At 42.9% G+C, this 14,014-nt stretch overlaps 1 protein-coding gene across 1 annotated transcript; it reads left to right on the top strand.

Annotated features, from left to right (window-relative positions):
• Positions 1–2,938: 2,938 nt before the first annotated feature.
• On the top strand, positions 2,939–13,659 carry LOC310799398 (uncharacterized protein; the record flags this gene model as incomplete). The annotated part of the gene is made up of 6 exons (XM_083661986.1): positions 2,939–3,709; positions 5,773–6,469; positions 8,626–8,845; positions 9,000–9,138; positions 10,968–11,393; positions 13,402–13,659. The coding sequence occupies 6 exons, from the start codon at positions 2,939–2,941 to the stop codon at positions 13,657–13,659; spliced, it is 2,511 nt and encodes an 836-aa protein (XP_083518112.1).
• Between the last annotated feature and the right edge of the window lie 355 nt (positions 13,660–14,014).

The raw sequence follows: 14,014 nt of genomic DNA, 5'->3' as shown, positions 1-14,014 counted from the left end.
ATTAATAAAGCCTTAGACTTAGAATCAGGGGAGACAATGCAACATTTCACTCGCACACAAAAAAAAAAAAAAAAAACATTTTTAATTTTTTTTACATTTTTATTTTTATTTTCGAATTTCGATTAAAAGTCGACTTTGGCCAGCGAATTTCGAATAGTGTTTTTGCTAGAAATGCCCATCCCTAGTTCTGTACAGGCTAATTCTCACCTCAGAAAGCTGTGAGACAGAAGGAAAAGCACGGAGAAGATGAGAGGGGAAATTTGAATTTTTTTTCTTTATTTTTAATACAGGGACAGTGTACAAGAACATTAACCCTATAAAATAGGGAGAGATGCATCCTACCAGGTTATTGCAGAAATGCTATTTTCCACCCGTAGTCCCTGGGCAGGTAAAATACAAGCTTAAAACAGTAGGAAAAATAGAATCTGAAACATAGTAGGAAAAAAGTTAAAAAATAAGGAAATTACATGTTAAGAGATACAAAACACTAGTAAACAGAAAATCCAATCATCCCTGCATCCCCATACCCACAAACCTTTAGAATACCCTTCCCCCCCCACACACACACACAGACAATAGCTCTATTTTACAGGTGTGTGCAACTTTGCTGTGCAAATAACCACACTCAAATGCATCAATAATGATGCATTACATTACATTACATTACATTACGTCATTTAGCAGACGCTTTTGTCCAAAGCGACTTACAATATCACAATTTGTCAACAGAACAGAAAACCACTATGCAACACAATCAATGACAGCTAAGATATTTTGATAGACTAGCACCATGTAGGAAGTAGTTTGAGAAGGAATAAGTAACATGTAGCATTAGTTTTGTTTTTTTTGTTTTTTAATAGATGTTAGTTCAAGAAGGGCCCAGGTGTAGCCTGAAAAGGTGAGTTTTTAGTCTCCGCCGAAAGATTGGCAGTGATTCGGCCGTTCTGACTGAAGGGCGGATGCATCATGGCCTGACGTTTGATTCAACAGGACAGAGACTTTTTTGTGGTTTGGCAGCACACGTGAACAAAATATGTAAGAAATATTTGAATACGAATACAACTAGGAATAATATATATTCAAAAGATAAGATGCATGGTGACCTTTGCTTCCAAAGTGGAGAAACCATTTTAATGAAAACATGCTCTTATTTTCCTCACGTGTGTGTGTACAGTTTCAGTGATCCTCTGCTGTATGTACAGATGTGAGTCTGGCCCAATGAGTCTGATGCATTCTCAGGTCATTCTATTCTTATGAAAAGATGTGTGTGAGGAACAAATTGTAAGATTGACACTGAAGAGGTGGTAGAATTGAATAACTGCTCAAGCCGTGTGTGGAATTTAATACTATTACATTTGCTCAAGTATGTGATTGATATAAAAGACTGTATACACACACAGCTGCAGAAAGAGCAGCTGTGAGTGATTTTGTGTTCGAAAAAAAAAAAAAATTATAGTCACATTTCTCTACATCACATTGTTCCACACATGATTTTCATTATTATTATTAATATTATGAATTATTAATCTTTTTTCTTTCAGGTGAAATTCTCAGTCATTTATGAAAAATAAACGTGCAAAAAATATGCCACTCTTTGCTTGTAAGATTTCCAGGTCCTTTCTTTTAGCAGCATAAATACTCACTGCAATAATCCACTACTTATAGCTTCATTCATTTCTCTCTCAGATATTTGTCTCCACTAACTTATTATGAAATTGTTGTTTCAACCATCGACAAAAATAAATAAAAATATTGATTTATATGTCAATGGTTTCAACACGTGATTCCCATTCATTCATTTCTTACATCCCTTCTACCAATTAACTTTTTGCTCTTTCTCTTCTGTTTTGTCCCGGTCTCTCTCTCTCTCTCTCTCTGTCTGTCTGTCTGTCTCTCTCTTTCTCTCTCTCTCTCTGTCTGTCTGTCTGTCTGTCTGTCTGTCTCTCTCTCTCTCTCTCTGTCTGTCTGTCTGTCTGTCTGTCTGTCTGTCTGTCTGTCTGTCTGTCTGTCTGTCTGTCTGTCTGTCTCTCTCTTTCTCTCTCTCTCTCTGTCTGTCTCTCTCTCTCTCTCTTAGGAGTGTCTTAATGAAGTATGAACTCATCGATAGGTCCAGAAGGCAACATGACTTTTCCTCCCCAGGTCTCATGAAGCGCTAGTCATAGCTTTTAACATTGTCTTCTCTGTAAATGAGTTGTCGTTAGTTAAATGAGTATGAATCTTATTGGTTTGCTTGGATTAAAGTATAGCTAACTTGCATGTGAAGATACAATTATTGATTTATAAAAGCACAATGTTTCTTGCATTGTGCTGCTAGGTTTTCAAAAAACCCATATGATTATAAACCCTCTATATTTAAATATATATTTAAAGTTTAGATGAAGTAAATATGTTGTGTACTTTTTGTTATACTTTCCTTCATCCACATTTTCACTCTCACCTGAAAACAATCATTCTGCCTTGTTTAGTACTGCGATGTAGATCAGTCTGTCTCTTTGACTTTATTTGTTGAACCTAAGAGGCAAGACAACTGAATTTGTGTTCTGAGAAATAAGATAAATGTGACTTTGTGTTTTTTTTGTCATTTGTATCTCTCCCTCTCGGTCTCCCTCAGTTCATGTTGGTCAGAGATACTTTCACCACGGCCTTTATTAAGAACCTGATTGTGGTTCTGGTCTGGCTCATCCTCAGCTACATCAACGGGACTGTGGTGGTCACCTTCTTTAGACACCAGGTACGCATGCACACACACACACACACACACACACACACACACACACACACACACACACACACACACACACACACACACACACACACTAGGATTCTACTATCTCCAGGATTAAAATGACAGACACTACCATTCAGCTAGCTCACATGTTCTCCCCTTCCCTTCTCCCAGGCCTTTTACGAAGACCCTCGCTACATCCTCTTCATCCACATGGTGATCAATGATGCCGTCCAGCTGACCGTCACCATCACGCTCTTTGTCCTCAGCTACATCCTCTACAAGATCAACGTCTCCTTCTGCAGCTTCTTCATCCTGGTGGCGGTCTTCACCACCAGAAACACCCCCGTCAACTTGGCCAGCATGGCCATCGAGCGCTACATCGCCATCTGCAACCCCTTACGCCACGCCCAAATCTGCACCGTGAGGAGGACGTACGTGCTCATCGGGCTCATTTGGTTCATCTCCGTGGCGCCGGACATCACCGACCTGTTTGTGACGCTGGCGACAGAGTCCCTGAGCTTCTTCCACGAGTCGGTGTTCTGCTTGCGCCAGAATGTGTTCAAAGACCCCGTCCTGAAGTACAAAAGACAAGCCTTCGATGCCATCTACTTCTCCTGCGTGTTCCTGACTCTGGTCTACACCTACCTGAGGATCCTATTTGCGGCCAGAGCGCTCTCCACAGAGAAGACGTCGGCCCGGAGGGCCAGGAACACTATCGTGCTGCACGGGGCCCAGCTGGCCATGTGCATGCTCTCCTACGTCTCGCCCAGTGTCGAGATCGTCCTGCGTCTGATCTTCCCCGGCAGGATCCTGGAGATCCGATTCGCGAACTACCTCATCGTCTACATCCTGCCGCGGTTCCTCAGCCCCATCATCTACGGAGTCCGGGATAAGAAATTCAGGCAGTACCTCAGGAGGTATTTTGTGAGCCGCAGGTGCCGGGTCAGGTCGCAGAAAGTGACCGACCAGGTCAATGGCGACGTGAGAGACAATATAGAAAGAGATTCAGCCTTTATTTAACTAGACATTTTGATTTTGATGTATTAAACTATAGGCTAGGCACAACAAAGTCTTTACAGTGATGGCCTGTCAAGTGGAAAGAGAAGATATATTTAGTATGTGCTTCTGCTGAAATAAAGAATAAGCTTGTCCATAAGCTTCAGTTGGCATACATTGCTGGTTAAGTAAGGTAGTACGTAAATAATATGTTCTTGTTCTCTTTATTCAGTTAAGCTGTATAGCTACAATTCTTATGGCCAAGGTGCTGCTGCAGAGAAGAGCGTCCATCGAGACACATCGAGATTCATCCTATTTGTCCAAATGAAATACTGGAGACGGGTGCAGTATGGTCACTGGAAGAAAATATTCTTGGCCAGGAATGGCCATAACCTGTCTCCTAAACAGCCAACACAGTCTCCAGCATTTTTTTTTAAATAGCAACGTTTTGAGCCAACGTTGCTATGTTACAATTTCGGCTAGAAAATTCTAAAATGGTAAAGTTTTTTTCAATGGTTTGACGGGTGGGAGAGGTTAGATTCAAGATTCAAGATTCAAGATTTTTATTGTCACTCCATGGTACAAGTATCACGTGTGAAATTCTTGTGCTGTGGACTCCGTTTACAACATAGTACAAATATAACAGGGCATATGAGTGCAAAAACAACAAGAGACACAACAAGCAATAAGGCAGTATAGTGATAAGACAAGTCAGAGACAGTGGCATATTCACTGCACATAGGTGCACATGTCATGTGCATACTTTAGACATGCTTAAACATTTTAAATTCGGCGTATTTGACATACAGGTGCAAATAGCATATTCCTTATTAAACATACAATTAAACATTAGACATACGTAGGTTAGGTTTAGGGTCTGGGGAGAGTTTAGGGTTAGGGTCTGGGGAGAGGTTAGGTTTAGGGTTAGGATCTGGGAGAGGTTAGAAGGGTCCGTGGGGTCTGAGACCCCCGGAAAAAAACATGACCATTTTACAATTTTGGAGCCCAAATTGTAACAGGGCAACGTTGGTCCAAAACGTTGCGATTTTACAATTTGTTGGAGATCAGGTTGAAACAGCAGTGAGCAGAGACAGTGTTAGATCTGCTCCTCTCTTGTCTCTTTGGTTTCTTTAAGCATCACACTTTATGGCAGTAAGGTATAATAATATTTACAATATTTATACAAAATATTTAACAACAAGGGTAACAAGGAATTTAACAAAGTATTCAAACTGAATTTGCAACTTAACATTGATGCTGCTCTTCATCTGAATCTGTTGATTCTCCACACTCACTCCTCTCATCATCGCCATTCGTCTCATCTGAACAGTCATAAAGTGTGAGCTGCCGGGGCAAAGGGAGAAACCACTGTAGGCCAAACCATCGAAAAGATCATTTCCAACATGGCCGATGATAGCCACCTCGGCTTTATAGGGATCTCTCAAAATTCAAAAGATCTCAAACCTCCTCTGCTTTCCACGCTCATGGAATTGCTGAAGATGAGCCGACTAGTTACACGATGCAATTCTACTTTCCTCAGAGAAAACGTGAGGGTTGTGCTACAAGCACTCGGCAGCGCTCCGGAATCCATTTGATTGTTGAAACGTTTCCCACCTCCCAGGTCAGGTCTTATTGGCCCACTGGAAGGTGATTGGCACTCAGTCAGCTGCCACTATGCAGTGGACAGCAAGGCTGAAATAGCAAGAACTCTTGTTCTTTACTCGTAAAACCTGGTTTGTAGCACAACCCTCACGCTTTACTTCATTTCGATCGCGAGTTCTTACTCATGCTACAACCCATACACCACCATTCTTGCTAGCTACTGTATAGAGGGCGCACCTCTGGGTGCGGTCGGTGCAAACCCTTCTGACCAGAGGAGGATACCATGATTAACAAACTATAGATTATCCCTTAACAGTGTTTTTTGAAGGCCAAGAAAGTATCAACCTCTGGCTGCCGACAATACAACGTGTGAAAAGGACGCATGATTGGACACATCCAGAACCAGACTATAAACCCTGAAAAATGGGTGTGGAGTGGACCATAAGGCAGGTGTACACAGGTGTGGAGTGGACCATAAGGCAGGTGTACACATGTGTGGAGTGGACCATAAGGCAGGTGTACACAGGTGTGGAGTGGACCATAAGGCAGGTGTACACAGGTGTGGAGTGGACCATAAGGCAGGGGCACACAGGTGTGGAGTGGACCATAAGGCAGGTGCACACAGCTGTGGAGTGGACCATAAGGCAGGTGCACACAGGTGTGGAGTGGAGGTGCACACAGCTGTGGAGTGGACCATAAGGCAGGGGTACACAGGTGTGGAGTGGACCATAAGGCAGGTGTACACAGGTGTGGAGTGGACCATAAGGCAGGTGTACACAGGTGTGGAGTGGACCATAAGGCAGGTGTACACAGGTGTGGAGTGGACCATAAGGCAGGTGCACACAGGTGTGGAGTGGACCATAAGGCAGGGGCACACAGGTGTGGAGTGGACCATAAGGCAGGTGTACACAGGTGTGGAGTGGACCATAAGGCAGGTGCACACAGCTGTGGAGTGGACCATAAGGCAGGTGCACACAGGTGTGGAGTGGACCATAAGGCAGGTGCACACAGCTGTGGAGTGGACCATAAGGCAGGTGCACACAGGTGTGGAGTGGACCATAAGGCAGGTGCACACAGCTGTGGAGTGGACCATAAGGCAGGTGCACACAGGTGTGGAGTGGACCATAAGGCAGGTGTACACAGGTGTGGAGTGGACCATAAGGCCGTACATCGGTCCTCCACAGACACACCGCGTCAAAGTGCACATGATGTTGAAGGCCTTCTGGGGGATCCATCCCAGAAGAGGAGTGGCCTAAGGTAATCGCTTCCACTATACATTATCCTCACATATAAGGTTGGGGATGTGTGTGTGTGTGTGTGTGTGTGTGTGTGTGTGTGTGTGTGTGTGTGTGTGTGTGTGTGTGTGTGCGCGTGTGTGTGACATCATGACAGCCTGATCAACACACACACACACACACACACACACACACACACACACACACACACACACACACACACACACACACACACACACACACACACACACACACACACACACACACACACACACACACACACACACACACACACACACACACACACACACACATCCCTAACCTTATATATGAGATGACAGCCTGCTACAGGCGGTCACTGATGCAGAGTCAGTGACTGAACAGGTGAGTTAAGGCTCCATCATGCATCCTTCTTTTATTTTCTGTGAGTGCACTTTCAGATTAGATTAGATTAGATTAGATTAGATTAAATTAAATGATATTAGATTGTTTTGCAACATGTTTGCGTGGAGCTGACTGTTTTTAAAGTGGAAAAAAGTTTAGAAAGCGTTAGTTTTTAGTATAATGTTTCCATTAGTCGTGTAATATCAGAATATGTATTTTTCTCTTGTCTGATGTGTTTATTTAGAATGGCAGGGTGTTGATCAATCTGATACCAACAGAAAGAAAAGCTATAAGCCTTGATATTCAATCATGCAACCATGGCATGTGTATTGGCGAACATTTTATATGAAGTATCTTTTTAGAAGTCATTATAATTAACGATGAACATGTTGACAATATCTTATGAAACACATGTAGTCATTTATTTACGAGCGTTAATAAAGCTCATTAAAATGTTTTTGAAATATTTTCTCAAGCCTCTATAACACGCCATCATGGAATTAACACCATTATGAAAAACCATAGCAATTAGGCGTGTTATATAAAAGACAGATATATGTTGTAAAACATTAATAACATACAGTAGTCGACTCTATTATTATAACAAAATATGATAAGCAAATAGCATACAGATTATAAACTAATTACTAGCATTATGTTTATAGTTTATTACACTTATCTCTTCCACACACATACTGTGTTGCTGTTACCATGTCCTGTGCCGATGTCTGATATGTTCCTTGCATAGCTGTAATTCCTTCAGGTGCTGGCAAAATGGAAGATGCAGATTTTTTGGCATATTTTGTCTCGGTTTGATAAAAATCACATTGATCCTATTATATCATATCAGAATCATATTTTTCAGAAAGCGACCTCCAAACTAATCACCAGCTTTTGCCACTTGGCATTTAGTGAACGCACTCTGGTCTGACCTCTGACCTTTAGGGACAAACTCTGAGGTTGTTTGGAGCCATATGGTCACATGACAAAGTGTGGATGGATTTTCACTGGTTGTATGTTTTGAATTATACTATGGGTCTGTATAATATTTGGCTTTCTATAGGCCTATAGTTTAGCTAATGTATGTGTATAAACACAACAATTAGTACCTCTTGGTTAAAATAGACTACACCTTATACACACCTATCCGCAGATGTGTCTTTATATGCAACTTTTATTATGAAACTATATTCTTTATATTCTGCTTAACACCATTCAACATGCCCTTGTGTGACTTGAAAAAGTATATTTGGGGGCACCTTATGTCAAATTGCATGTGCACTCTGCTTGTAAAATGCTTCAACTGATGAAAATAAGATCTGTGGACAGTTCTGTATTCAGCTCCTAATCTGTGATGAACAAGTCCGATCGGTGCGATCGCTGTCTGGTATAGTTTAAACGTGTTTATAGTATTGCCTTTTTTATTATAATTGAACTCAACAATGAGTGTTTCTTAGTAAACTATACCTTATCGTTCATACATGTGTACAAATACACATATCAGAAGATGTGTTTTGCAATTTGGCTTTACTGTTATATGATTTGATTGATTGATTGATTGATTGATTGATTGATTGATTTGATTTATATATTCTATTTAATCAACCACCTTTTATCCTTATGAGTTAAAAACACATGTTGCTTGCTTACCATCACATTGGGTTTGTGTGTTCCTCTCAGACTGTGAGGAGATGTATGTGATGCTGAACTCCAGCTCCCCCGGCCCGTTGGAGCTGTTGACGGGTAACGGCAGCTCTCTGCTGACAGGGGCGCCCCCTACTGTGGACATGGCCAAAGACAGCTTCTCCAACGCTCTCACCAAGAACATAGTGGCCATGCTGGTGTGGCTGGCCCTCAGCATCATCAACGGCAGCATGGTCTACACCTTCCTACGACACAGGTACACTTTTGTGTTTCAAATCTACAGGTGTACATTTCAACCGTAAGTGACATTTCATGTGTTTCTTATTGAACCCTGGACGGTGTACAAACAGTCGATGGTACACACGCACACGCACACACACTGAGCAGCACTCATGCCTGTCTAACCCTAGTTTCTTCTACGAGGATCCCCGGTACATCATGTTCATCTGCATGGTGATGAACGACGCTCTGCAGCTCAGCCTGGTCACCGCTCTCTATGTGGTCAGCTACATCTTCAGGCAGATCCACGCCTCCATCTGCTGCCTGCTGGTGAGCCATTTACATTTGACCTACTGAAGGGGGATTGACTGTCTCTGCCCCTAAACTATGAAACAGTCTTGATATCAGATTGTCTGATTCGCAGATCATAAAAAAAGTCCCTTGCTTTAAATGGCTCTTGAAGCTGTTATTTTTTGCATTTATGTTGTCCAAAAAATTGTTATGATTCTGCGTGTTGGCTTAGAGACAGACCAGGCAGACAGGCAGACAGACAGACAGATGCCACCATAACAACATAATGTTCCTCATATCTGTCACGGTGCAGCTTCCACGGTGCAGCTGGAGAGCCGTTTACACCTGGCATTAACATGCGTTTTCTGCCACCAGATTGCAATCAGATTGTGCTTGACCACATTAGCCTGATTTCATTTACACCTGGCGTTAACATGCATTTTTCCTTATCCAGATCACTTATTAACAACCAAAATGGGTGTCCTCTCAATCCGCATACAGTTGCTGTATCCGGATTGAGAGGACACATTGCATTTACACTTGTGTTCAATGTGTACACAATGCATTAGGGCTGTGCCGATTCACTCCGATTCGATACTATCACGATACTTGGGTGCCGATTCGATATATATTGCGATTCTTAAGTATTGCGATTCTACGATTATTGCGATTCGATATTACGATTTATTGCGATTTTTGTTTCTTTTTTTCTTTTCTTTTTTCAGTTTGTTTGCTTTTTTACACTAGATTAGAACATGGGAAAAGTTGAATCATACACTAGAGACTGTATATTATATCATGAGTAGGGCTGGGCGATATAGTTAAAAACAGGGGCGGACTGGGATCATAATTCAGGCCGGGCATTAGATACCAAGCAGGCCAGGCCGATATGGGCCGACGCGCGTGAAATTTGGGCCGTTTGAAGCCCAATTTGGGCCGTTTGAAGCTCAATGTGGGTCGTTTGAAGCCCAATTTGGGCCGTTTGAAGCCTAATTTGGGCCATGTCCAATTTTACAATGAGATGAGCACCCACTTTAACCCTGAAGTGTAATTATTACTTCAGACTAACTAATAAAGTAATAAAACCACTAGTAAACCAGTAGGTGGCGCCTGGCCTGCTGTTCAGTGAGTGGCCTGACTGCGGGCACCAATTTTTTTTTTTTTTTTTTTTTTTTGCTTTTGCGATTATCGATTCTTGAATAAAAGATCGATTCAAAAAATCGTGACATTAAAAATCGCGATACTTAGGTGAATCGATTTTTTCTCCCACCCCTACAATGCATGACCCTGACCACCTTCTGGAGGTGGTTTGGCTGATCAGATCGCAATCCTTCTTCAATGTGTCTTGGGGGTGTTTACACCTGGCATTTCAAGTGGTCAAGCAGCACAAACTGATTGCAATCTGATGACAGAAAACACATGTTAATGCCAGCAGGTGTAAATGGCCTCATTAGGTCTATAGCTGCCGTGTCGGCAAGGCTCCAAGTCGAGGCTGACATTGGAGTATCTTCGGGCCCGGCGCCACGAGGGGGCCTAAGGGGGCTTTGCCCCCTCAGTTCAATTTTGCCCCCTCAGTTCAATTTTCTGCCCCCCTCACTTAAAAAAAAAAAAAAATTGAATAGTAGTCTTTCTTGTGTTGTTATTGCGCTTTTCAGAGGTTATTATGGTTAAAAAGTCCAGAAATAGCCATAGCAGGTATATAACCTATGTTTTACGATGTAAAAATATCATATTTAAAAAAAAAAAAAAAAAAAAAAAAAAAAAATCAGTCCCCTCCCCAGTTATAACCGCCCCCTCAGTCATTTCATCCTGGCGCCGGCCCTGAGTATCTTCCCAGCTAAAGCCTCCTCTCCTCTCTTCTCCCTCAGATCATGATGGCGGTCCTGACCACTCGCTCCACCCCTCTCCTCCTGGCTGGCATGGCGGTGGAGCGCTACATGTCCATCTGCTTCCCGCTGCACTACTGCCAGATGTGCACGGTGCCTCGCACGCTGCTGCTGATCGGGGTGATCTTCTTGCTGACGGTGGCCCCGCCCCTCACCGACCTCTTCATCACCGTGGTCAAAGAGTCGCCGCTCTTCTTCCACACCTCCATCTTCTGTGACCACTCGCTGCTGTTCCGTGACCGCTCCATCTACTACAAGAACTGTGCGTTTGACGTGACCTACTTCTCCTTCGTGGCGCTGACGCTGGTGTACACCTACTGCAGGATCATGCTGGCAGCGCGCGCCGCCTCCATGGGCCTGGCCTCTGTGAAGAAGGCCAGGAACACCGTGCTGCTGCATGGCGGGCAGGTGGGTGTTTGTTTACTGAGATGGAATCGAATAAGCAGAACTTACATTTAAAGAGCCCCTAGAGCAGGGATACTCAACTGGCGGCAAAAATTGCAAAAAAAGTTTTTTTTTTTTTTTTTTTTACAGTGCACCTGAACGCAACATGCAAGATACCCGCTGAATAAGTGTCCAAATGTTCATGTAATTCTGGCCAATACTCACACTTCTGTTATAGCATTTCAGTCTGGAATATGGAATATCTTTCAATAATCTATGATTTAGCTGCTAAATTGTCAAATACTGCCGTCTGCTCGCTACCCAGGCACTTATGTATGTACTTAACCTAAGTAACTATCCGGTGTGCACAACATTGTCAGACTAAATCCGTCTGACACCTACAATCCGCTACAGAAAAATGTATATTGATTGTATATTAACTGGCCCCTGGCCTTCTATCATTTCACGAAAGTGGCCCCCGGGCAAAGCAAGTTGAGTATCCCTGCCCTAGGGTCATGTTTTAAGATATATATATATATATATATATATATACTCATTAAAAATTCCAAAGCAACCGATCAGGATTATCTAGAGCATAACTAGCCAATCACAGCATACAAACAGGGGCTTTAACTGAATACTGTACAGGGATTGGCTCCAGTATTTGTGATGTCACGAATCATGCTGGTTGAAAGTTTTGAAGTTTGGACTGAAACTTTGATGAGCTTCTTTAGAAATATTCAAAATATTTATTAGCAGCGCCAAGCTTTCAACCCCGACCGTCCAAGATCACTGCAACGGTGAGTACTACCTTTGAAATGTCCCTGCGACACTTAACGTAAGACTCTGTTAGCTGGACCGCTGCTTGTGGGCTTTCCTAACGATCATATAGAGAGACAAAGTGAAACGTCACTTCCTGCTTTCTCCCTGTACCAGCGCTGGAAAAAATATGAATGGCGGTGAACGGAGAATAATGTTACTTTTTTTAATTGTGCCACGGGATGCCAACGTTAATTTTGTCCATTTAAAACATAGCTTTGCATGCAAAGAAAGTCGCAGTTTGTTGTCAAACTGAAACGTAGGGGTTAGTTTTTTATAAAAACTACAAGCTCGTGGCATGTCGCCGGTCTTCTGCTTTGGCCCCGTGGCACAATTCAAACGGGATAAAAAAAATAACGTTATTCTCTGTTCATTGCCATTCATATTTTTCGCAGCGCTGGTACAGGGAGAAAAGCAGGAAGTGACGTTTCACTTTGCCTCACTATCCACCTTATTTTTGAATGCCCCACTGTAAAATAATTATGGGTACAAGGTCCGGTTTAACGTGACTTGATTGTTGCAGCTTGCCATTTCCTTTGTTATACTCTTTGACTGTATCAGACCCGAATTATAAACCGGAAACCGGAGTACGTTATAAACGTTATAAATATAGTCACGTTATAAACAACTAACCAACACTGGGGGTCCGTATGGAAACAGTGTTACTCGAAATGGTTAAAAAAGTTAAATCAATTTGGTCATTCAGTGGCGTTTTACTGCCATGTAAAGTAACTAACGTTATCCGCTAGCATTAGCCACAGTAGCTGACTACCCATAATGCACTACGTTATCCCAGCACCCGAACGACATTTAATGCATAAAATAAAGCTGAAAACGAAAACCAGATTTCTAAATAGCCGTTATTTTGATAAACTCAGCACACAAGAGCAATCCCCTGACCGTCTACATTTTTTTCTAAACTTATAAAAGTGACATATTAACCCTTACGGCTGTAGAGCAGAATGGCTCTGCTGTAAAACCCTCATAGACGTTTTTTCCCCCGTCAAGTTAAAACCGTCTATTACACCGGAAGAAGCACCCATAGGCATCATGGCAGTTAGAAATAAGGTGGATAAGGGACTGTGTAGTAGCAAAGTGACAACAGTGTTGTGAAAGGGGCTAAGTTGAATCAAAACCAGTAAAACTCTGTTCCTGCCCCTCAAACAACCTCCCCCAACCCTCTCTCTCTCTCTCTCTCTGTCTTGTGCTGCAGCTGCTGCTGTGCATGCTTACCTTCGTGGTGCCCTCCCTCCAGGCGGCTCTCATCTCCCTGTTCCCCCACCTCAGCATGGAGATCCGCTACCTCTTCTTCCTGCTCGTCTACATCATCCCTCGCTTCCTCAGCCCCATGATCTACGGCTTCCGGGACGAGAAGTTCAGGACGTACTGGGCCCGCCACCTGGCCTGTCGGACCGCCGGGACCGGCCGTGTCAGGCCGGCGCGGCTGAGAGTCAACCTCAGAGAGAGATGACATCATCAGGTCACGGCCCACACACCTGACCTAGTGACATCATCAGGTGACGGCCCACACCTGACCTAGTGACATCATCAGGTGACGGCCCACACCTGACCTAGTGGTTCAGTCAATCCAATTCACTTTCACATCTTAAGGAATGTCGGGTTCATCACAAGGGACAACAATGTGACAATGGTGAATCCATGGCGACAAGTATTGGAAACAAGAAGAGTTTTTCAGAATAAAAGACCAACAGCTTTTTGAAGTAAGCTATAATAGATGTATAAAAAGCTTTTGACAAATTTCAATGTTATTTTGATATTTAGGGAAACTCCTCAACGTCAAAAGCGAGACACACAGACAAAAATAG

Source organism: Poromitra crassiceps, assembly GCF_964638095.1.
Source record: "Poromitra crassiceps genome assembly, chromosome: 27".
Taxonomy (NCBI): Eukaryota; Metazoa; Chordata; class Actinopteri; order Beryciformes; family Melamphaidae; genus Poromitra; species Poromitra crassiceps.
The sequence above is the reverse complement of the archived record's forward strand: the minus strand, read 5'-3'. Positions and strand labels throughout refer to the sequence as shown.